Source organism: Panicum virgatum, chromosome 5N (assembly GCF_016808335.1).
Source record: "Panicum virgatum strain AP13 chromosome 5N, P.virgatum_v5, whole genome shotgun sequence".
Lineage (NCBI taxonomy): Eukaryota > Viridiplantae > Streptophyta > Magnoliopsida > Poales > Poaceae > Panicum > Panicum virgatum.
In genome coordinates, this window is record NC_053149.1 from 15576511 (window position 1) to 15600398 (window position 23888).

Here is a 23888-nt window from a genome sequence, read left to right on the forward strand (position 1 = left end):
CGACCTCCATCAGCAGCAGGGAAGGGGAAGCAAAAAAAAAAAAAAAAAAACTTAAGCTTCCCTCCACTGAAGTGTGAGACCATAGCGGGGTTTGTGCTTCACGGTTGAGAATTTGATCACGCTGTAACAGTGAAATGTAACAGAATGTCATACAGGGGATAGAAAATGAAATTTTAATGGCACTGAAGGGATGTTACATATAAGGAATTTTCTCATAAATTTGGCATCACCTTCTTGTGCTGGCACCACCCAAACAATCTCCAAATTTTCATACTTATATGCTTAACAGTAATTAATTGTATCTCCAGTTATAATAAATATAGAACATAATGGTTGGTTGATAACTGTTACTAACGTTTTTGTATTTGACTGCCTGCCTTTAAAGCTAAATAAATCTGAAATTCCACTTGAGGTAGTGATTTTCATCTGCTATCGTGTCTAATCATGCATCTTAAAACTGTCTGTTTCAGGTTAGCTCCAAGTTAGCAGATGGTGTAAGAAGCAATGATGGCATACCATGCCTTCCAAACAAGACTTTGAACGTCGGATCAAGTTCATTCGGTTCCCAGAACAATAAGGAGGACGGGTTACAAGCTGTCAGCAGTCAGCATGGGAAGATGGATGCTGATTCAAAGTCTGGGAAAGGTGAGGATGGTTTGCAAGCTATCAGCAGTGAGCATGAGAAAATGGAAGCTGATTCCAAGTCTGAGGAAGCTAAGAATGGCTTGCAAGCTATCAATAGTCAGCATGGGGAAATGGGAGCTGATTCCAAGTCTGAGGAAGTTAAAACTGATTCTGATGGATCTGGCCAGGAGAAGGCGGTATTCAAGAAGCCAGATGCCATCCTGCCCTGTCCACGGTGTGACAGTACGAACACAAAGTTCTGCTACTTCAACAATTACAGCCCAGACCAACCCAGGCACTACTGCCGGGGCTGCAAGAGGTACTGGACTCACGGGGGAACTTTGAGGAATGTCCCTGTAGGTTGCAAGCGCAGAAACAAGGAACCATATAAACGCCATTTTCCCACCCAGCCTTATGATTATACCACAGCTGCTAATGGACATGTTCCTGCCACATCTAGCAGCCAATCTGTTCGTCCAGGTCCAGCAAAAGAAAATGAAGCAATTGCAGCTTCTGGATCAGAAGTGGTGCTTCCTAAGTCTACATCTCCAGTACCTGATACTACAGAGCAGAAGAACACCACCCATGTTTCCTTGGGCCCTGGTGACGATAAGGAACAAAAATCAGGCCTACCACCTGCAGTGGCATCTGGTTCCTCAGAAAATCCAGTGCCAGAAAAGGTGGGCAATTACATTTCAGGGTACCGTAATGGCGTGACAGTGCCTCCTCCCCTCACTCAGTCTTACCCTGCTGCTGTCACGGCGTATACTGACTTCTCAACAGATGGTGCTCAAGGGTTGGGACATAGTGAGGTCAGTCCTCTTTCATTGCTGCTATCAACGATGTCAGACCTAGGGATTCGTGCACCTGCTGTTCCCTTCCCTCAGCCTCAAGTAGCACCTCCTTTCTGGGGCCGCAATCCTGGCTGGCCTAATGGAGCGTGGAGTGTGCCACGGCCTGCAAGTAGTGTCACTACAATGCCATATCCTCCTCAAAACAGTGCTACAATGCCATATCCTTCTCAAAATACAATGCCAAGTCTTCCTCAAAATACAATGCCATATCCTTCTCAAAATACAATGCCAAGTCTTCCTCAAAATACAATGCCATATCCTTCTCAAAATACAATGCCAAGTCTTCCTCAAAATACAATGCCATATCCTTCTCAAAATACAATGCCAAGTCTTCCTCAAAATACAATGCCATATCCTTCTCAAAATACAATGCCAAGTCTTCCTCAAAATACAATGCCATATCCTTCTCAAAATACAATGCCAAGTCTTCCTCAAAATACAATGCCATATCCTTCTCAAAATACAATGCCAAGTCTTCCTCAATTTTCAATGCCATATCTTCAAGGCAGTTTTACAATGCCAAATCTTGCTCAAGGCAGTGTTACAATGCCACATCTTGCTGAAAACAGTGTTGCTAGTTCAGGAAGCAGTTCTTTGACTTTGACTTTAGGAAAGCATCCAAGGGAAGCTGATTCGCAGGAAGAAGAAAAGGCAGAAGAGACATTCTGGGTCCCTAAAGCTCTCAGAATCACTGACCCGGAGGAGGCTGCAAAGAGCTCAATCTGGGACTCTCTAGGTATCAAGCCTGATAAGAGACTCTTTTGCAAGTGTTGCCACTCGAAGAATCTGAAAAATGGAAAGACACCAGAATCTCCAGAGTCTGTGCAGGCCAATCCAGCAGTTTTTTCTGGCCCCTCAGACATTTCAGGGGAGGACCTGCATATGTGATATCATACCCCTTAGACATTTCAGGTGCAGAAGCAAAAGAAGATACCGGAGGATGGTCAATTTTCCTTCAAGTGTTTTTCTTGAACTTATGTGCTGGTAATCGCAGCACTTCGACAATCAACTCAAACCTGGCAAAGACTTCGCCAGTTTTCCTTTTTTTTTCCTGTCGAATATTTAGATTGGTCTGAAGTTTCTGACTGCCCACAGGAGTGCTTATGCAAATACTTTAGGCCTGTGAGTTCATGTCTAGAAAGACTTCTAGTTGGCACCGGTTAAAGTTTTAGTGTAGCTTTGTTGAGGTCATGGAGTGAGGTAACTTAGGTTCATGAGCGCATGCAGAGGGACAATCACCATTAGCTTGTATATGGTTCTGCTGGCGTTTCAAAACTGTGCTGCATTTGTTAGCCAGATGTGATAAATAAAGAGCTACCTCAAATATTTTGGTGTTTTCTTTCGTTTTTAAGAGGAATGATAAATTCATGCTTTTACTTCTTTGTTCTTAAGTTCATGAGATGGCTATTATGCAAACCTTGATATGTTGATTTTTCCCCCCCTTCAAATCAGCAACGTTGATTCTTTTTCACCCCCCAAACAGCTATATTGATTTACTTCCGTGTCAATCTTAGAAGCCTGGGATCACCTGCAATTTGTTGTCCGTGGGCTTCGAATAATACCTCTACGACGCTCAGGTAACACAGCCAAAACAAACGTAATTTGGAAACCAAAATAAACAGCCAAAATAACGACATATAGGGACAAAGCACCAGAGAAAAACTTTGGAAATAAAAATTTTCAAGCAATGGTGTGTTCCACATTTACATTACACCCCAAATCTTGGAAACTAAATTACTAAAGCATGTATGCTTCACACTTACATACTACCTTGCAATTTTCCTGCCACAAGCAGTTGAAAAAAAAACCCTGTGTGTCAACGATTTCTATTTCCTTTCTGTAAATGTCAGAAATACATACACCTACATACATACGCGTTGGAGGCTAAACCTGTCACCTTACAGCTAAATGAATCAGCTCGTATGCACACAAAAAGCTGAAAAAAAAAAGGTGAAAAAAGGAACACTGTAGTTTCCTTTGCTATTGTCATGAAAATCCTTCCATTGGAATTTCTGAGCGGTTCACCTGATTTACATTCGTGAATTTTTCCATCTCTTGGGCAATCTGAATATCGCTGGGCCTAAAGTATTCTGAGAAAGCCTTGATGACAAAATGTGGGACCATTGCTGTGACAACAATGACAAGCAGCAGTAACCAAAACAGACCAGTCCCCATTATATGATAGATCGCCCAGAAATAATTGATTGGCAATGGTAAATATGCAGTTCATAATAGTACCTCACAAGTAACCGCAAATAAACTTATTCATTCCAGCTTAAAGAAAAGAACTTCAGAGCACTCAGTTTACTAGAAGAATTACAGTGCAAAAGCAACAAATCGAAATGTTATGAGCAACAAATGAAAAGATCTGGGTATTGTTTATTCAGATGATTTTCTACTAACACGTCAGATGATTTTCTACTAACACATTTCAAGAAGTGAACAATCTCACATGATGAAAAGAACATGAATATCTTTTTGTTCCGAACTCCAACTCATTGAATATTTAAAGACAATAGCATAACTATTACAGGGAATACAAACTGATAATGCAATAGTCGTCAGTAATAAGAGGCTAAAGAGGAAGTACTCACCCATAACCTGGAAGAATCCATATGGAGTCTATGACAAAGAGGCAAATGGTGGTTGCTGCAATAGTTCCCCACACAAACGCATGTATTATCCAATTCCACCTAAAGATGTCCATGGCCAATTGCATATTTACAACAATCACAGGTGGAGTCTATGACAAAGAGGCAAATGGTGGTTGCTGCAATAGTTCCCCACACAAACGCATGTATTATCCAATTCCACCTAAAGATGTCCATGGCCAATTGCATATTTACAACAATCACAGGTGCAAGTGCCCACAGATCTCCCAGACTAGACATATCTATTGTGCTTCGTCTATAAGCAAAATACGGCAAGTAGAAAACAACCAAACTCTGCCAGAGCGCTTCAAGCATATTGAGCACAAACAAATTCACATTATACTTCTCATCCCTCTGGCCAGATCCATATAGCTTCGGATAAACCAGCAGGGTTGACTTACTAAGATCCTTGTCAAGAATTCCGACAGCAATTGTTGGAAGGGATGTATATAGCACAGTATACAGAAGACTACTCCATTCAGTGATAGCAGTTGTCAGAGTGAATGCCGTATAAAGTACATACCTGGGATCACACATGAAGTATTAGTCTTCCTCAAATGCCCGAGTACAATTAGAAGAAAAATAGTTAATGCAACCAATTTCAACCATGCAACTTAGAAATCTGTCTAACAGATATAGTAATAAAAGTATCGCATATAGTAATAAAAGTATTGCATATAGTAATAAAAGTATCGCCTTTTTCCCACTCTCTCTTTTCAGGTTCATAAAGTACTTATCTATATTAATAAACCAAAAGCTCTTACCAGAAAAGAACCAAGACAAATGTAGCATTCTTGTAAAAGTTATAAAGGATCATGTAGGACATCCTCTGATAATTCCAGTGACCGTGAACTAATAGAAGTGGAACCAAGAATCTAAATTGTCCCATAGCGAAATCTGATGCCATAACAGCTTGTCGTCCTTCTTGGCCACCGATGCCAACCCCAACATCAGCCATTTGAATCATTGAAACATCATTTGCACCTAAATGCCATAGGCAAGGAAACTCATATGTCAGATTTGTACATTTTAGTTCCTAGACAATAAAATATGTAAGAATAAGAGAAGCAAAGAGGGAATAATACCATCACCAATTGCTAAGGTCATATCATCTGTCCTGTTCTTGATAAGAGCGAGTATCCCTGCCTTTTGTAATGGGGCCACTCGACAACATATGACAACACTGCATTCAGTCGCTACTTTGAAAAGCTGCCACAACCAATAGAAGGCAAATCATGCATGAGCCACAACCAGAACATTCATTGGTAGAACTATATCAAGATGATTACCTCTTCTTGCAACTCTGTCTCTAGAATGTAAACAAGGCTGTTACCATCTACAATCAAAGCAATATTTATGTTGGAAGCTTCTGATGCTAACATTGGACTCAGTGTACCGATTGATGAAGCAGCTCTGAGCTTCTTAGTTGTGGCAAGCGCTTCCAAAAGACTTCTCTGACACGACTCCTTTGAATTGTTATTTATAACAATTTGCGTCATGTCATTAGTCAGCAGCTTACAGGAATAGCCAATAGAAATTGCTGTCTCCTGCTTATCTCCTGTTAAGATCCAAACCTTTATGTCTGCTTGCCGAAGAGATTCTATTGCTTCCGGAACTCCAACTTGAAGCTTATCTTCAATCCCAGTGGCCCCCAATTGTTGACGACCAAAATTGGCGCTGGTCGAACAGACCGGTCTGACCGGTGTTGTTGAGCGGTCTGACCGGTCTGAACCATGTAGCCGGTCTGACAACACCGACTGGTCAGACCCACCGGTCTACCTGGAATCCGAGTACAACTAGAACTCTTTGTAGATTTAGATCTGTAATAGGATTTTTTGCGGGATAAGTCCACCCCACCCTATAAATATAAAGGGTCACGGCCGATTAGGGAATCCAATCGATCAAATCAATACAACTTTTATCTTTTTACTTTTCTCTTGCCCTAGCTTTTCCAATCTACTATTTATTGTTCCTCCGTCGTCTCTACGTCGATTGAGGGCGTTCTAGGTGGCCTGCCGACCCTAGAACAACCTTACGTGCGCCTGCCCCGACGGGTCTTCCCGGACTAACGTTTGTAGGCTTCGTCACCGATCTACCGGCGGCGACCGGTCTGACCGCTCCAAGGGACCAGTCTGACCAGTCTACGCAGGAGGCGCTGCAGCGAGCTGCCTCTTCGCGCCGCACGTTCGAGTGCATTCGTGTGTTGATCCTGAAAGGCGTCAACACCAATATGTGGATATTGCACTCTATGTTCGCAGCAACAGATCGGAGTAAGCTTCCTCTTCCAAGTACTGCTGTGCTGGCATTCTCATAAGCTAATTGCCAGTCCTCAAACTCAGGTTGACTCAATTCACGCATACCAACAACAAGAGTTCTTAGGCCAAGTGATGAATACTTGTGGAGATGTGCCTCTGTAGCACGAACAATGTCCAAATCTGATGATTTGTTAGTAATTCCAAATATTGAACTGTCCGCACCTTTCACATACAGCTTGATAGTCCTATCTGGGCAGCCAACTATGACAGACATTCTCTTACGATCACTATCAAACTCATGAAGTCCTAGTATATCAAATCTGCACATTCCATACCAGCAGAATACATCAGTATAGTAAGCCAATAATGTTATTAAATTATTGAAATGTTAGTTGACAAACACACACACACACACAAAAAAAGATGCACTGGAAGTCTGGAGTGGAGAATAAAGGAGTCAAAATAGGCCTTCCAAAAAAAGAAAGAAAAACTTGTAATACAAAACAATAGCTAGACATAGCAGGCAGCATAGATGAGCACTTACACACCACAAAAGATAAAGAAAAGTTTAAGCCTTCAAGGGCTGCATGATTAGAAAATTCCTTAAGTGTGTGTCATTAAATTTGCACATGCCTGTCAAATTGCCAAGCGCAGATCCTCTTGAAATGTTCATGGAAGGATGAATGATAAAAAAACTAGATAACTCTAATTTTAACTGGTAAAATTAAAGTTAGATTAACAACTCAAAGCTCTCTATTAGTTCATTAACCCTATACTTTCCAAATGGAATTTTCATACTACGATTCAACAACGCAACAAGACATACTATAATTAAACGAATAAAACACGACCTCCTACTACAGCTGAAATTTAAAAGTTTCTCCTGATAGCTAATTCAATTGACTATACCTCTGGCATCTATCCTGGAGTTCATATCACTACACTCAGAACTCAGAAGTAAATGATTCAAGTGTTGCAGTAGACCTAGACCAAAAGATAAAAGGGAAAAGCATACCATTATTAAAAGATCAGTTTATTAAATCTAATTAGCAGCATGACTTCACCAATCAGAGAAGACAATACATGCAGACAAATTACGAAGACAAAACTAAAAATTAGCATTTGGGCCACTAAACAGCAATATTGAAAATAAAAAAGATGTTGAACTTAAAATTAGAAAACAAAAGGTATAAAAACTTGAGCTAGTCCGTATCAAATAGTTGATTCTGCAGTCTGTAGCCCCACCGTTTCTTGCTGATAATAAAACCTAGCAGTTATAGAAGATTCTATCCATTCTTTGTTTTCTAGAAGATCATGGATCAGGTAGCCTTATTAACTACTAATCACATAATTACAGTAGGCAATTTTGCAATTCAAAATAATTATCTGTTGCTAAACGTTATTGAAAACATGTTAATGTAGTATTCCAATTTAAGCCAATAGCTAGAGATATGTTGTTACCTCTGCCTGTCACCAAGGACATCGATCAATATGTAACCAGATGTTCGCTCAACAAGAACAATGCCATAAGATGCTGCTGCATATGCTAGTGCCTGCTCATCAGGGGACTCACCCTGATAGTCAATCAACTTTTGTGTATAATCTCTAGTGTCAAGCACAAGTGGCACGATGGTATTACAGGCAGCAAGAGCAAGGAAGAATTCAAGAACAAGCTTTGCTTCCTCATATTTACCACTATCCCTCAGTAGCTTCACAAGCTGAGGGTCAGTTTTAACTGCCATCTTTGGTGTCCACAGCTGATCACCGACTGTCCAAAACCAGCAAAACAAACCGCTTATTAGGGAATGACAACATCAAAACAAGTGTGATACATTGAATCATTGAAGCCATCATTACCTACAACTGAGTATCCATCTGTATCTTTACCAGAGCCGTAATCAACCCCGCGAACCGATGCACACTGGAACACCATCTTGTTCTCTGTCAGTGTTCCTGTCTTGTCAGAGAATACATACCTTATCTGCCCTAAATCCTCATTTATATTAAAAGCCCTGCACTGGAACTTTGACCTGGATGATTCGTCATATAGGTCTTTATCAGCACCCATGAAATATGCCTGTCCAAGCCGCACCAACTCCATTGATATATACAATGAGATTGGAATGATGACCTGATACACTATTACTGCCATGAGGAATGTAATGAATATCTGCATCCCAACACCATAGTAATTGTAGTTTTTCCCAGTAGTGTAATCCTTCTCCCTGAAGAATTGGGTGAACTCCAGGCCCCCCTTGTGATTCAGCAGCCAAATCCCAGCGAGAACAGATGCAGTTGTGCACATCCCAATAAGCATAATGGACAATATGACAGTCTCTCGATTTAACTGTGTTTCCAAGCGACTCCGCTTTGATGGCGCACCTGAGCTATTTAGCATGACCTTGGTCTCCTTCCCAGCATATACCACAACCCCTATTGCCCACGTGGTGTTCTTGAGTTCACAACCACGAAGCACAATGTTGGATGGTCTGAGTGATACACGCTTCCCATCAATATCCAAATTCGCCTGAAATCCGTAGATGTTCCTGTTTGGTCGCTCGCAGTGCAGGATGCCACCTACACCACCATTCTGGGAGAACCTCACCTGCGTCTCCTGCTTGGCATACCTCGTCTTGAGGTTGGTCTCCCCGTCGAGATTCACTGTCTGGACATGGGCGACGCCAGTGGGGTCGCTGGTGGCGAGCAGCACCATGTCGGCAGGGAGCGTCTCATTGGACGCCACGCGTACCACGTCCCCGACGCGTATGTGCTACCATCTCTTCGGCTGGAAATCGCCCGCGGTGCCCGTCGCGAGCACGGAGGCGAGGCGGTTGTTCTCCTGGCGGTCGGAACGGTGGCGGCGGAAGTCCTCGTAGGCGTCCTTGACGGCAGTGACGAAGAGAACGAAGGCGAGCGATAGCACGGACGCGCCGCGGCCGAAGACGGCGACCTGGGAGAAGTATAAAACACCAGGGATTTAAACTGGTAAATTCGAAACTCTTGTCTTGTTCTTTAAGCATGTCAGGTCTCCACCAAAGTTCCGTACCAATACATACAACTTGTATGATACAAGAAATTTGTGTGAAAAAATGGCATTTGCGGAGGTCTATCCGACAACATTTCCCAAATCTAGCTCCATTGTCAAAGTCGTTCGCTTGCGATCGGGGGGCAAGGAAACCCAAGTAGGTGGGTCGGATGACGGCACCACTTAATTGGGCGAAGCAGCAGAATATCCAACACTGCTGGAAGGATCTTTTCCTCTTTCTCACAACGACCAGAAAGAAGAGCTGAAACAGAAGCTCCATGGGCGATCCTGCCCTGATGAGAGGATGACATTCTTAACTTGTTGCTAGCTGCTATTGGGGATCAAACGGCCATTGCACTTGCACAGAGGACTTCTTGTGAAGGGACCTATCCATCTCGTGAGTAGAATTATTCTTTTTTTTTCCTTCATGGACATTTCGTTTCTCTAAATTCTGACTGACGTATTTTCAGTGATCCTTTGAGTGATGTCTTTCCTTTTGGTGAGGAGAAGCGGTTTAAATCGTTTTGGTGGATGAGAGAAGATGCCACGTCCTCTCAAATTTGTTGGGCTCACTGCTTTCCTAAAGCTTTTGGGGCCTCCGGTGAATAATGAACTCAGCACATATATGTTTACATGGAAGCTCTAATGCTTTTCCTTCTATAAAAAAAGTCATTTAGGGTTAAGTTGTAGCCCTTGCACAGCCGTATCGTTTATTTATTCCCTCTATTCAGGTTGTCTGCTTTCCGCTTACTTCGGTTTATTTTGAATTATTGTCTCACATAATACTATTAAATTAGTGAGGTGACCCGTGCATTTACATAGCTAGTATTGATATTTTAAATATTATATTTTTATCTAATTATTATTCATAAACTTAAATTTTTCTCATCACATGCTACTTGCTTCAGTAATCAAAAGTGCTTCTCTGCTGCTAGTGCAATAATATGGTCGCATGACAAGCGCACAACTCTAATCCTGTCACGACTGTCTATCTCCTCGATCTTAGCTACTACCATTCGCTGTAGTAGTAGTAACATATTTCTTATCTTGCCAGCTCTTGCAGTAATGATGCTCGCTGCTCAGTTCAACTAACTCAGTTGTTGTTTACTAGCTTTCCTACTTTATGATTCTCTTGGTCGTCTGTTGCTACTATATTTAATTATGCCGTCTGCTGCATGACGCCATGCCTCCATGGCCTAGTTTCTGTTGGGGAACAATCGATCTAAATTTATTGTTTTTTGGAAGCCAACAAATCTCCATGGTGGGTAATTTTAATTTTTTTATTAACGTGAGAATTTCTAAATCTTGAGAGCAAATGTGAAAGCTGCATTTGTTGGTCAAATAATAAAATAATAGATTAACGAAAATTAGTTGACTTTTTATCTTTTATATATATGCATCTCGTATTTTGTGATTTTGCAATACATCTTCCTCGAATTGGACCCGAATATAGAGAGAGGCTGGGCTGTATTCGGCCGACCCCATCGCGAGCCAACCCCATGGTGGTTGGGGCCGGGCTTGCTTTCATCCGCTTCACACTCCAACTCCATTTGCTTTCGCGAATGAGCCGTAGCTCGGTTGGCTGGGTTCGCTCGGTGGAGCGCCTGCCGTCCGCGTTCGAGCGCCGCTCAACGCAGATTTTGCACCCGGGAACAGTAGGTTCCCTAAATAATAGCTTCTCAACGCGTGCAATAGCTTCCCTAAATAATAGCCTCGACGACTGGACACGTCTTGATATCTGTTGTAGGTGTGGTTATATACTTATGGTGTGTGTGAGGTGTGCGTGTGTGTGATGTAGGTGTGTGTCTGTATACAAACAGCAGCTCCATTCGCTTTCGGTTTCCTTCCCCTCCTTTCCCCATCCGCCTCTCTGGTCTGGTCCTCGCTCGCTTCGCAGATCTCCACACCCCGCACCGACACGGCTGCGGCGCCCGGGGGGTGAGTAAGGCTCGTCGTGGCCCGCGTCCCGGCGGCGGCGGCGGCGGCGCGGAGCTGACCGGGTCGGCCGAGGGATGGACGGCGGCGGGCTGGGCGGGCTGCGGTGGACCGCGGAGGAGGCGTCCACGATCGGGGGCATCGCCACAGTGTCCCTGCTGCACTCCTTCATCCCCACGCACTGGCTCCCCTTCTCCATCGTCGCGCGTGCGCAGCGGTGGCCGCTCTCCCGCACCCTCCTCGTCAGTCAGTACCCATCCTCCATCCCTCTCCCCCCGTGCCTCGTTTTCTCCTACTGGTTGCGGCTGCCGCTCGTTACTGTTCACCCTCCCTCCAGATCTGGGGCCTAATTTGATGAAGGGTGGGTGAAGGCGCGCGTCCAGGTGATTGTGCAAGAGAGTGCAGTTAGGGTTTTACTCAGGCTGGGCTGCTCTCGGTGGTTGGTTTCGGTTGGGTACGATTGGGTTTATCATGTGGCAAACAAATTGTTGCTGTTGTAGTGCCATGGTAGTGTGCTGATGCCGGGATGCTGCCTAGTTTGTGTCACATGCTGAGTGTTGCCAGAACATCCGAACGATATTATCCGTGCAATGGCAGCATATTCAGGTGTCGGGCACTCTGTGTGATTGTCTGGGTGAATTTGTGGTGTCAGGTGGCCAGACTGTATTGTATTGAAGAACGTCAGCTGCTCTTGTGCTTGTGTTATCTTCTTTTTGGATGGATCATTGGAATTTACTAGTGAAAGTTTTGATATGTCATCGCACTAGGTGGCAAGTTGTTTACTTGTTTTCATGTTTACACCCATCGGAGGTGATTGTGACCAATGCAGTTGTTTTGATGTTTCTCAGCTTGACTCGAGATTGTTTGATATGGATAGTAGATTAGTACTGACGAGGGCATTCTTAGTAATGCAAGTAATGTCATGTGTTATATCCAACACTGAGTTTGGGCAAACAAGTTACAAAGCTTCGTCTAGTTAGAGCAGTAGCCAATACATTACTAAACCTAGTTAGAGCAGTAGCCAATACATTACTAAACTAGTTTTTTTATACTCATGCATTACTAAACTAGTTCTCTCTCATAGCAGATTATCTGAGACAATAGTTGTCATTTTAAGGAGTTAATGATGCATTACAAGATGAAGTTAGGATTTACACCTGACGTCTATGTTTCTCTGTTTGGTTGCGCTGTTTTGTGCTACAACAATGTATCCCAGTAAGATATTTTACAATTTCATAATATTCCTCCTTGTATTTCGTGTGTAAGTTTGTACGAGTACATTGTTACTTTTCAAGCAACCACATTCTTTTCATATTTCCATACTAATAAAAGGTCACTATTTCTGCAGCTGCATTTGGAGGTGTTCTTCATGTTGTTTCAACGGCTCTACTTGGGATAACTGCAGTTACTATGGCAAACACTATAGCCGGCGAAGAAACTGTGCATAAACTTGCCTCGCTGTTGCTGATTTTTCTTGGAGGAAGTTATATACTGTTGTTTGCCTTAGGAAAAGGTGGCCATAGCCATGCTCATAACCATCCAATGGAAAAGATGGCAGTCGCTGGTCTTGTCCTCGTTCCTGCATTATCACCCTGCGCAACAACCCTTCCAGTTTTTCTTGCTGTTGGAAACTCGTCCTCAATGATGATTCTTGCAATCGTTGTGCTCCTCGTCAGGTTGTCACCCTCATCGACTCCACTCTTTTTATATATTTTACTTGTTGGTACTTACAAATTAAAATGCTACTATCTAGTCCTCTTTTCTTTTTGTTTCTAAACGCTATAAAGTAGAAACAATAAAAGGTATGAACCGTGGCAAGACAGTTTTTCCTTCTACTAAATTAGATGAGCACTTGAGAAAAGAAGTTGCTTAGCCACAGAAATTCCCTCTATGTTGGGACCTCTGGCCACTGTGTGTCTGTGTCACCTTAGCGACGCATAGAGCATGCTGAGACAGAAAGGAACAAAGTCAAGTAGATCAATGTACTGAGCTAAAAATCCACTGACAGTGGAGCGGATGCTTGCTTTTGCTAAGTATAAAGTTGTGATCTTGTCTCTTTCAGTTTGTAAGATTTTCCTATTGAGATTCTTCTTGCTTCATTAGTCATCATTTCGTTATACCAGATCCATACATTAGGAATCAAAATGACATGAGGTTTACCATCTAGAGGCCAGACTATGACTGTATCATTAGTATTATCATCTTCAAATGAGTGGCAGCTTTGTTAGCGGGTCACTCATTTTTTATATCACCTCCGAACCATAGTTTTAAAATAGAAACTGATGGCACATAACTTTAGTGGGTAAGTAATGTAGGCATCATCAAATGCCTTGTTTCCTTCAAATTTTCTTCTAGGTGATTCTTTTTAAATATGATAGACCCATGAAGTATCAACAAGATGCTTCATGCTGCATATCTTCCTTCCAACTCATTGCCTCGTGCTCAGTCGACTTACATTTAGTTTCTTCCTGTGATCCTGTCAATCTGTCATATCTTCCTTCCAATTGCTACTGTTCAGTTTACTTACATTTAGTTTCTGCCTGCAGCACCATTACCGTGATGACATCCCTGGTGGCCCTCTCATTCTACGGTGCTAGCCAAATCAAGTTCCACTGGGTCGAGCGGTATGACAAGATCCTCGTCGGCACGGTCCTGTGCCTTGTTGGAATTTTAACATATGTGTTCCATCATCATGACGGTGATGAGCACTCTCTCCATGAGCATGTGCACCGGAAGCTCGTGTCCCCATAGATGACTAGTAGATAGTGAATGAAGTTGCATGTGTTTGTCAAAATTTGATGTTGTTCCCCTAACCGTTCCGAACAATGGATGTTGTATATGATCTGAATTATCGACCCATGTGAGTCCATCTGCCTTTCTGGTTTTGCTGGGAATTCATATCAACTGATGTAGTGAATATGTTTTGCAGTTTTAGAAACTGCGTGAAGTTTGTACGCTTGTGCAGTATACTTTACAAACTACAAAGTGGTTCACTTATTCAACTTGTTGACAAGAGATTCAACACAGGCCTAACTAGGCATTCTGAAATTTCAAATTCATTTATTAGTCATGTTCTCTATTTTTTTCGGAAAAAAGAAATCGTTTTTCCGTTTATAAAACTGGAGTCGAAATAGTTGGCCCAAGACCATAGGCGTAGGCCCTCTTCGCCCAAATCTAGCCCAGTAATCCTACAAAGGGCCGGGTCTGGCCCGGAAGACGCGCGGCAGGCAGAGCGGCCACGCCGCCGCCGATCCCTTTCGTCTCCCCGCGGTCGTCCTCCAGCTTTCCTCCCTCGATCCACCGACCGAACCCGATCGCCTTGGGCTCCAGGCGGGCGATGGGCGACCACTACCAGACGCTGGGGCTCCGGCGCGACGCCACCAAGGCCGAGGTCAAGGCCGCGTTCCGCCGCAGTGCGCTCCGCGACCACCCCGACCGCCACGCCAGCTCCACCGACGCGGCCGCCCGCGCGGACGCCGCGCGCCGGTTCCGCCTGGCGTCCGACGCGTACCACGTCCTCTCCGATGACCGACGACGCTCCGAGTACGACCTCCGCCTTCGTGGTTCCACATCATCCTACGCGCGCACCTCCTCCTACGGCTGGGCGTCGTCCTCGTCGGCTTCCTACGGCTACGGCTACGGCCACGGCCACGGCGGTGGTTCGTGGCGCCGGACGCCTCCGGGAGCAGGCGCCGGCGCGTCGGCGGGATCAATTGATTGGGAATTCCTGCTGAAGGCAGTCACTCGGCGAGGGTTCCTTATCAATCTGGGATTCGCCAGGTGAGTCAATTTAGGCGTCGAAATTTTCGTCTGTTCAATTCGCTGTCAAAGTGTCAATAGCGCGGTGCGAAAGAGGATTCGGGAAATGAGCAAGCTAGTCTGTAGCTTCGCTTGCTTAGTTGCTTTGTTCCTTTGATGAGTGCCATCTATTGGTGATTACTAACCAAACAAGGTGAGATCAGTTTTTGAACCAAGAACAATCAGAATTGGGCTAAACGTGCAAACGTGGCTCACTACGGTTGCATGTTTAAGTAGCACATCTTCTGTATTAGTGTATTGCTGTAGGTTTACGGAAAAGAGGTAGCATGATTGTCTTAGACTCTTAGTTGGTGTTAGGTCAATGAAGTTCGCAGTTAGGTTAGTTCGTGAGAAAAATGGAGAATGAATGCCACACATATGGTTGGTAAAAGTTCTAGAAAACACATTTTTAGTTTTGCAACTAGTGTTATTCAGTGTAGCTTATTTGCTGTCTACCAAGTATTATAGTTCCGGTAATTTTTCAGTATTTGAAATATTAGAGCTGTTGATACTTGATAGTTAGGCCCCGTTTAGTTCGCGAAAAATTCGCGAAAAGTTATTGTAGCACGTTTCGTTGTTATTTGACAAATAATGTCCAATTATGAACTAATTAGATTTAAAAGATTCATCTCGTGCTAATTAGTTAGACTATGTAATTAGTTATTTTTTTCAACTGTATTTAATGCTTCATGCATGTTGTCGGTGTCCCGACCCGGGGGTCCGGATCCCAACTATTAAATGCCGTGTGTTTCCTCGTCTCAGATGATGATGCAAGAGGCAACACAGTAACGCACGGGTTTATCCTGGTTCCGGCCATGGGGCCGTACGTCCAGCAAAGGGGTGTACGAGGGCACTGTATTATCTTGCACCCGGAGTGCTTGTAGTAGGAGATACAAGCGAGGCGAGAGAGGGAGGGAGGCTCCCAAGTCTCTGCTAGAAGAGGGGTTTGAGCGTGGCGAATAACGATGTCGGAAGCTAGGAGCAGGTGCGTGTGCTCTGAGCGGTAGGTGTCTAGAGAGTCGATTTTTTTAAGGGATGCCCGCCTCCTCCTTTTATAGACACAAGGAGAGGCGAGATACATGAGTAGGGGAACACGGAAGTCGCCGTCTTCCCCCGAATCGCGGGGGTGCAGTGGTCAAACACTGTAGAGAGTGCACTATGGGGCATGGCGTTGGGCGTGACGATCGTCCTGGCCATCGTCCTTGGTCTCGCGGAGATCGCGCCGGCGTCCTGCCAACCCCTGCAGGCGGAATGGTCGTCACTGTAGGGCGTACAGTTCTCCAGATGTGGCGTTCCGTAGACCTTGCGGGTCAGGGTCTTGCGTACTCCAGCGGCGGCGGGGCACGCGGCGGTCCCGGACCCCCTGGACGGAGTGCTGACGTGCACACTTAGGAGGTCCGGGAGACACGTGGAGGTCCCGGACCCCTCGAGGGGGGAGGTCCGGGCTCCTGGCTGCGAGTGATGGGCGTCCCTCTCCGAGGGGCTCGTGGCGACACCGGACCTCCTCCCAAGCAGGAGGTGGGCCCGGGGCCATACGTGTGCTGATGTAAAGTCCGGACGGCCGGAGTTGGCAGAATAGTGCGGGGAGTAGTGCGGGGCACGCTCCGTCCCGCGTCGCAGGTCCCATAGTATCGCCACAGCGCCCGGGATGACGGAGCAGTGACCGGAGTTGGCGGATGGGACTCCGGTCATAGCCACCGCGGGAAATGGCGGTCTGACACCGTCTGTTCTGAGCACTGTGGAGGAGTGGTTGGCACTTAAAGCCTCCGTACGACGGGCGGGTGAGCTGCAGGGCTGTTTGTCCCTTGCGCCGAGGGGTGGCCTCGAGCGAAGCGGAGATGATTCGCCCGCTCGAGGGTAGGTTCGCTACCCTCGAGCGATGCGGAGATGTGCCGCCCGCTCGAGGGTAGGTTCGCTACCCCCGAGCGAGGCGGAGATGATTCGCCCGCTCGAGGGTAGGTTCGCTACCCTCGAGCGAGGCGGAGATGTAGGGCGCAGTCGAGGGGTCTCGACGGGAGCCCTCGAGCGAGGCGGAAACCACCCCGCAGTCCGAGGAGAGCGTGGATGGGCCGCACCGTGTCGGTGGGCCATGTGTTTGGGCTTCTTTGAGTCCTTTCCTTTCTTCCAGATCGGACGGAGTCCGTGGGCCTTTATAGGCCCAGTTGCCTTAGCATGTTGTCGGTACCCTGCAGTAGGGATACCCACTCTTACTGCAGGGAAGCAGGACCCGCGTAGTTATCCGTAGCTGCGCGGGAGAGACGGAGTAGCCAGGCCCCACAGGCCAGGCTTTTTCCCTCACCAGGCCAACGGCCCCGGACCGTTCCCCGCCTGAGGATGGGTCCGGTGGCGCCACGTGTCTCCATGGAAGGGAAGCTCCAAGCTGACCGCCGAAGCCTCGGACCCCCAGAGGGGTCCGGGACCTCCTACGCCCGTCCGGGCTCCCCTCACCGTGTAGGGGTCCGAAGCCGCCACGTGTCCCAGGAAAAACAGGCGCTCAAGCGCAAGCAGCCAGGGCTCCGGACCTCCCAAGGAATCCGGACCCCCGCGGGGTCCCGGACCCCTCATAGGGTCCTGGATAGCAACCGGACCCCTCTCCAAGGGAAAGTTTGGACGCCCCGCCTCAGGGTGGTCCGGGGCCGACACGTGTATGAGGCCCTTGGTCTCCATATTGAGGTCCACCTACCTTCGCATTTATTGCGGTAGGTGGACGTCCACTTTGATATAGTGGAAGCCGAGGCGTTTGACTGACCAGGGGGCACTATTGATCGCGTATTACCAAGGCAGTGGAGCCGATGGCGCCGCCCATGCCGCGTCTGCCAGTCTGCCGTAACAGTCGGATACGACGGCTCGGCTTCCCCATTATGACGCTACATAATAGCCTCAGCAGGCCACGCCGCAAGCTACGCTACTCCAACGGGCGCCTCGCTGACGGGACAAGAGAAGACCCCCTGTGTCAGAAGAGCAGCAGTACGCATATCGAAGGAAAGATTCGCTACCACTGTAGCCACAGTCACGTTGGGCCCACCTGTCGGGGCATCAACGTTCTATGTATCCGCCCCCCCCCCCCTTTGATCTATAAAAGGGGAGAGCGCCGTTAGAAAACCTCAGGCTGGGTAAGAGCCAAGACCAGCAGAGGATAGATTCATTCACACAACCAAGACAATACATCTCCCAGTGGACGTAGGGTATTACGCTCCGGCGGCCCGAACCACTCTAAATCGTGTGTTCCTGAGTCCCAATCTCAGCGTAGATCTAGCCCCATCGCCTAGTACTTCCCCGAGTACTCCCTCACTGGGAATAGGCGGGTGCGCTCCGCCACCCGGCTGTGGGTACCCCTGAAAATCCCCGCGACATTTTGGCGCCGTCCGTGGGGAAGACAGGCGTTGGCTGGATCTTCAGGCCTCTGGGCTGCGTTCTCCCTCTGCAACGGCAAACTTGAAGATGAAGGAAGGCACACTCACTCCGCATGCTATGGCACCGGCGCTCCGACGACCTCGGTGCGGCGGCGCACGGCAGCGGCGTCTGCTGTGTGTCGCCACCGCGACACCTCAGAGCCGGCGTAGCAGCATGCAGCGGAGGCGCCGCTGCGCGCCGCCGCCCCTACGTCGACTCAAGGTTTTCTCTCAAGCAACGGCCACGCCCCCTCTGCGATGGCATGACGTCGGCTCAAGGCTTTCTCTCAACTTGGAGCCTAGAGCCGACAGCCATCCCGGAGGAAGTTGACTGAGACCTCCTGCCGCAGCAGCACCGGAGATCCACCTCAGCGTTGCTCGGTGCTGCTGCAGGCAGGACCCCGCCACCTCGCGCGGGGGCCCTTGGCGCTAGCACCAAGGACAAGCCGGCGAACGACCGCACTTCTCCACGCGTCGCACCGGTCCATCTGCTGCGCAAGGGTTCTGGTTTCCATCGGCAACGGCGACGGCAGGGGGAGGGGGCCTCTTCCATTCAAGGCCAAAGAATTTGTCTCATGCCATGTAAGCATGTGACAGCTCTTAGGCAAGGAGGGGCCCCCCGAGCTCCCGAGGTGATCCTGGATGATGCGGTTCAGGCACGTCCAAGGTGCCTTCACCTCCGAAGAACACGCTGTATAGCATGCAGCCGTAGGTTACTCCTAAGAAAGGAATAAGAGAATTTCTCCTTTGTAATAGCGTGGTGTCTATGTGTGTGTCCAGAGCGGTTAAGGTCCGACCTTGTAAACCCGGCCTCTGGCCCTATCACACAAACAGGCAAAAGCGGTCCGGAGCGGTGGAGGTCCGACCTCGTAATCCCGACCTCTGATGTATACCGTGATAACCACAATGATAAAGGAGATTTTCTTTCTTGACCTTATCTAGGCTCCACCCCGGTTACATTCATTCATTCTGGATGGCTGTTTTTTCGGTTGACCATTTCTTCCTCCCAAACAGAGTCTTTACCATTGTTGCTAACAATCCAAGTTGAGTTGCTGGCTTGTGGTCAGGTGAAGACACCCCTTCTAGCTGGAAGGCAGTCCGGACCCCTAGGGACCTGCTCTGGAGAAGTGGTATTTGTATCCTGGGGTAGAGAAGCTCCGCGTGGCTTAGCCTGGTAATGTACCCTAAGTTTACGTACTTCACTACCCTGTTACAAGTACTCTAGTATCCAGGACTGCTGACTTTAGAGGTCCCGGGCTCTCTTCTAGTATAAGGCTTGGTTTCTTTGCACCTTACTATGAGGTCCGGTAACATGCTTCATCGGATTGTCAGCAACGGCCGCTCCGGCGGAGACCGCTCGCCCCGGTCGTTCCAAGTCCACTCCGGTGGCCCGCTCCGGCGGAGACCGCTCGCCCCGGTCGCTCCAAGTCCACTCCGGTGGCCCGCTCCGGCGGAGACCGCTCGCCCCGGTCGCTCCAAGTCCACTCCGGTGGCCCGCTCCGGCGGAGACCGCTCGCCCCGGTCGCTCCAAGTCCACTCCGGTGGCCCGCTCTGGCGGAGACCGCTCGCCCCGGTCGCTCCAAGTCCACTCCGGTGGCCCGCTCCGGCGGAGACCGCTCGCCACGGTCGCTCCAAGTCCACTCCGGTGGCCCGCTCCGGCGGAGACCGCTCGCCCCGGTCGCTCCAAGTCCACTCCGGTGGCCCGCTCCGGCGGAGACCGCTCGCCACGGTCGCTCCAAGTCCACTCCGGTGGCCCGCTCCGGCGGAGACCGCTCGCCACGGTCGCTCCAAGTCCACTCCGGTGGCCCGCTCCGGCGGAGACCGCTCGCCACGGTCGCTCCAAGTCCACTCCGGTGGCCCGCTCCGGCGGAGACCGCTCGCCACGGTCGCTCCAAGTCCACTCCGGTGGCCCGCTCCGGCGGAGACCGCTCGCCACGGTCGCTCCAAGTCCACTCCGGTGGCCCGCTCCGGCGGAGACCGCTCGCCCCGGTCGCTCCAAGTCCACTCCGGTGGCCCGCTCCGGCGGAGACCGCTCGCCACGGTCGACAAAAGCCGGGTCCGAGAAGTAGTGCTACCCCCTGAGCGATCCGAAGTCCGTGTAGCCGCTTAGCTTGGTTCCGTACCCTAAGCCTACACCTTCGTCGCCCCGTGGAGAGCACTCTAGTACCTAAACCAGGCAACAAGCATACCGGCCTCAGGGGTCCGGGATGCCCACTCTCTCCAAGAGCACACCAACGCAATCAAGTTGCGTAGGAACACATCACGGTGGTGGCCCCACCCGCGGGTTCGGACCTCTCCCGAGGTGGGCCCGGGGGCCACTGTCGGTACCCCAGGACTGGGGTACCCCCTCTTGCTGTGACTAGGCAAGAGCCTTTGTAGTCATCCTTGACTACAACCAAACAGCCGGACCCCTGCAGTCCGAAGTCCTGTCCTCCCGACAAAGGTCCGGACCTGTTCCACAGCCGGGGAAGGTCTGGGAACGCCACGTGTCCCAGGAAAAACAGGCGCTCAAGCGCAAGCAGCCAGGGCTCCGGACCTCCCAAGGAATCCGGACCCCCGCGGGGTCCCGGACCCCTCATAGGGTCCTGGATAGCAACCGGACCCCTCTCCAAGGGAAAGTTTGGACGCCCCGCCTCAGGGTGGTCCGGGGCCGACACGTGTATGAGGCCCTTGGTCTCCATATTGAGGTCCACCTACCTTCGCATTTATTGCGGTAGGTGGACGTCCACTTTGATATAGTGGAAGCCGAGGCGTTTGACTGACCAGGGGGCACTATTGATCGCGTATTACCAAGGCAGTGGAGCCGATGGCGCCGCCCATGCCGCGTCTGCCAGTCTGCCGTAACAGTCGGATACGACGGCTCGGCTTCCCCATTATGACGCTACATAATAGCCTCAGCAGGCCACGCCGCAAGCTACGCTACTCCAACGGGCGCCTCGCTGACGGGACAAGAGAAGACCCCCTGTGTCAGAAGAGCAGCAGTACGCATATCGAAGGAAAGATTCGCTACCACTGTAGCCACAGTCACGTTGGGCCCACCTGTCGGGGCATCAACGTTCTATGTATCCGCCCCCCCCCCTTTGATCTATAAAAGGGGAGAGCGCCGTTAGAAAACCTCAGGCTGGGTAAGAGCCAAGACCAGCAGAGGATAGATTCATTCACACAACCAAGACAATACATCTCCCAGTGGACGTAGGGTATTACGCTCCGGCGGCCCGAACCACTCTAAATCGTGTGTTCCTGAGTCCCAATCTCAGCGTAGATCTAGCCCCATCGCCTAGTACTTCCCCGAGTACTCCCTCACTGGGAATAGGCGGGTGCGCTCCGCCACCCGGCTGTGGGTACCCCTGAAAATCCCCGCGACACATGTGTTTGCGTTTTTAAAGCGATCTTAGTACCCCGATTAGGGTGTCCCTAATCGTGGTACTCGACACATGTGTTCGAAAATTCGATGTGACGGGTACTGTAGAAAACTTTTTGGGAAGTGAACGGGGCCTTAGCGTCTCATTTATAACTCTGTACTGCTGCAGTGTATTGCTATCTGGAGCAGCTTTTCTGGATGGGAGTATTCTAGAAATTTGGAAGATGAGTAACTCTGGGGTATGTGTTTTTCATTCTTTTTCGCAATGTTCACATAATCACATTGATCCTCTTTGTATGATCAATCGAACCCCGACTATTCAGGACTAATCAGAACGAATCATATCAACCGCCAATAATAAACTGTTTTGCATTAACTTTTAAATTGTTGTAATTTGGGGTTATGCCAATGGGTTCTGCCCCTTCCTGTCTCGTTTCTTACTTCCGTGTCATCTACATGTTGTCACTTTGGCAGTAATGAGCAGATAGATCATAATATGTTGCATGGGTAGGCAGAAAAAATGGTTTCAAACGTCAATTTCCTCATGGTATAGCCCTTTTCGTTTTTGCATATGTTGAGTGGTGGACTTAAGGCAAAGCCTGCACAAGGCGTAACTAGCTACTTGAGACACATTAGCATGGTTACCTGCAGTGGCGGACCCAGCGCCTGGCCACCCGGGGCACCGGCCCGGGCTCACCTAGGAGCGGCACCTGCACAAACTCCGTGCAAAAGAATATAGTGACAGAACGTGCCCCTATTGGTAAATGCAAATATTGAAAATTGCTATATCCTGCCGTAGAGAAAGATTGTAATGGCTGGAATGTGCCCCTAATCCCATATTTGGTAAACGCAAATATTGAAAATTACGACATACTGCCATAGAGAAAGATTGTATGGCTGTGCCCCTATTGGTAAATGCAAATATTGAAAATTGCTATATCCTGCCATAGAGAGAGATTGTAATGGCTGGAATGTGCCCCTAATAATCCCCTATTTGGTAAATGCAAATATTGAAAATAACTACATACTGCCATAGAGAAAGATTGTAATGGCTGGAATGTGCCCCTAATCTTTTATTGGTAAATGCAAATATTTGAAAATTACTGCATCATTTATTTAAAATAATTACTGCATCCTGCTGTATATAAAGCACGTATGCTGACAACCGCGACCCCTCAGTCAACACTGCTTGTACTTTTACTGTGCAGAAATCATTTGAGGATGCCATGGAGTCGATTGAGAAAGTGAAAAGGACGCATAAAGGAGATAGGTAGTAGAAGTTCCTGTGTTTCACGAATTCTCGGTACATATTGCTGTCCAGATCCGTTGTTCCTCTGTAATACGTATAGTTCTGATTTCTGGATGTGTCTGTCTTTCACGAAGTTGTGCTTGGCCCTAGTAAGACCATGTGGTAAGTGGGGTCTGCGTTCACCCTTTATACACAAAAAAATGTACTGTTAATTCTTTCGTTGATGAAAATAAGTAATTATGTTGAATAAATAAATGTAATTCGCGTACGCTTTGAGAAAAGGCTCTATGGACTTTGCAGCTTTACTATTGTTCATAGTAGAGGGAAATACCAATCTAGTTAATCAAGCTGTACGTTTGAGTATGTTTTGGTTCAGCACCCTGACATTGTTGTTGTCGTCTAAAGCCTAACCGAAGGATATGAATACTGTATGACCATTTCTTTCCAAACTTGTTTTCGTAGCTTAAAGAAAAGGGTTCCTTCGCTCACGTGGACGCGAGTTATGGTTAAAGAGGCAGACCAGTGCCCATCATCCTGGCTGATATACGCGTCGAGGCATCGGTTTCTGCTAGGGTTGTTGCTGAGTGCTGACGCTGCGTTCACACTCACCTGGTGGCTGGTGCGGCCCTCCCATGGCCTCGCGGTTGCGTTCACACTGCTGTGCTGTGGACCACCAGTCAATGCCCCTCGACTGTCTCTCGTGATCTCGTCTCTACTACTACTGCTAGTCTGCTGAAACCTTCC

The 23888-nt window shown here is 48.0% G+C and overlaps 4 protein-coding genes across 6 annotated transcripts; 3 read left to right on the forward strand and 1 right to left on the reverse strand.

Annotated features, from left to right (window-relative positions):
* The first annotated feature begins 476 nt into the window (after positions 1-476).
* On the forward strand, positions 477-2748 carry LOC120673509 (cyclic dof factor 2-like). The gene has a single exon (XM_039954362.1). It carries the CDS (start codon positions 618-620, stop codon positions 2364-2366), a length of 1749 nt encoding a protein of 582 aa, XP_039810296.1. The 5' UTR covers positions 477-617; the 3' UTR covers positions 2367-2748.
* Positions 2749-3981: 1233 nt separating this feature from the next.
* On the reverse strand, positions 3982-9326 carry LOC120673510 (phospholipid-transporting ATPase 1-like). 2 transcript variants are annotated; one of them, XM_039954363.1, is made up of 8 exons: positions 8242-9326; positions 7846-8152; positions 6356-6704; positions 5419-5781; positions 5215-5338; positions 4894-5113; positions 4321-4652; positions 3982-4199 (listed from the first exon to the last, which is right to left on the reverse strand). In XM_039954363.1, the coding sequence occupies exons 1-8, from the start codon at positions 9095-9097 to the stop codon at positions 4069-4071; spliced, it is 2682 nt and encodes an 893-aa protein (XP_039810297.1). In that variant the 5' UTR covers positions 9098-9326; the 3' UTR covers positions 3982-4068. The 2 variants fall into 2 exon arrangements, with proteins under 2 accessions (XP_039810297.1, XP_039810298.1); XM_039954364.1 differs by having other exon boundaries at positions 3982-4171; positions 4293-4652.
* Positions 9327-11204: 1878 nt separating this feature from the next.
* Positions 11205-14341, forward strand: LOC120673512. Of its 2 annotated transcripts, none has more exons than XM_039954366.1 (3): positions 11205-11590; positions 12693-13020; positions 13891-14341. In XM_039954366.1, exons 1-3 carry the CDS (start codon positions 11422-11424, stop codon positions 14093-14095), a joined length of 702 nt encoding a protein of 233 aa, XP_039810300.1. In that variant the 5' UTR covers positions 11205-11421; the 3' UTR covers positions 14096-14341. The 2 variants fall into 2 exon arrangements, with proteins under 2 accessions (XP_039810300.1, XP_039810301.1); XM_039954367.1 differs by lacking the exon at positions 11205-11590 and adding an exon at positions 12390-12559.
* Positions 14342-14559: 218 nt separating this feature from the next.
* On the forward strand, positions 14560-23430 carry LOC120673513 (chaperone protein dnaJ 72-like). The gene is made up of 3 exons (XM_039954369.1): positions 14560-15124; positions 22065-22134; positions 23104-23430. The coding sequence occupies exons 1-3, from the start codon at positions 14682-14684 to the stop codon at positions 23167-23169; spliced, it is 579 nt and encodes a 192-aa protein (XP_039810303.1). The 5' UTR covers positions 14560-14681; the 3' UTR covers positions 23170-23430.
* Positions 23431-23888: the final 458 nt, after the last annotated feature.

Coding starts and splice junctions, on each gene's coding strand:
- LOC120673509 (XM_039954362.1), top strand. CDS start 618: ATGGATGCTGATTCAAAGTCTGGGAAAGGTGAGGATGGTTTGCAAGCT.
- LOC120673510 (XM_039954363.1), bottom strand. CDS start 9,097: ATGGTGCTGCTCGCCACCAGCGACCCCACTGGCGTCGCCCATGTCCAG. Junction 5,339..5,418: donor AGACAGAGTTGCAAGAAGAG/GTAATCATCTTG, acceptor TGGTTGTGGCAG/CTTTTCAAAGTAGCGACTGA. Junction 4,653..4,893: donor TTTGTCTTGGTTCTTTTCTG/GTAAGAGCTTTT, acceptor GTGTGATCCCAG/GTATGTACTTTATACGGCAT.
- LOC120673512 (XM_039954366.1), top strand. CDS start 11,422: ATGGACGGCGGCGGGCTGGGCGGGCTGCGGTGGACCGCGGAGGAGGCG. Junction 11,591..12,692: donor CTCCCGCACCCTCCTCGTCA/GTCAGTACCCAT, acceptor CTATTTCTGCAG/CTGCATTTGGAGGTGTTCTT. Junction 13,021..13,890: donor ATCGTTGTGCTCCTCGTCAG/GTTGTCACCCTC, acceptor TTCTGCCTGCAG/CACCATTACCGTGATGACAT.
- LOC120673513 (XM_039954369.1), top strand. CDS start 14,682: ATGGGCGACCACTACCAGACGCTGGGGCTCCGGCGCGACGCCACCAAG. Junction 15,125..22,064: donor ATCAATCTGGGATTCGCCAG/GTGAGTCAATTT, acceptor GTACTGCTGCAG/TGTATTGCTATCTGGAGCAG. Junction 22,135..23,103: donor GGAAGATGAGTAACTCTGGG/GTATGTGTTTTT, acceptor TTTACTGTGCAG/AAATCATTTGAGGATGCCAT.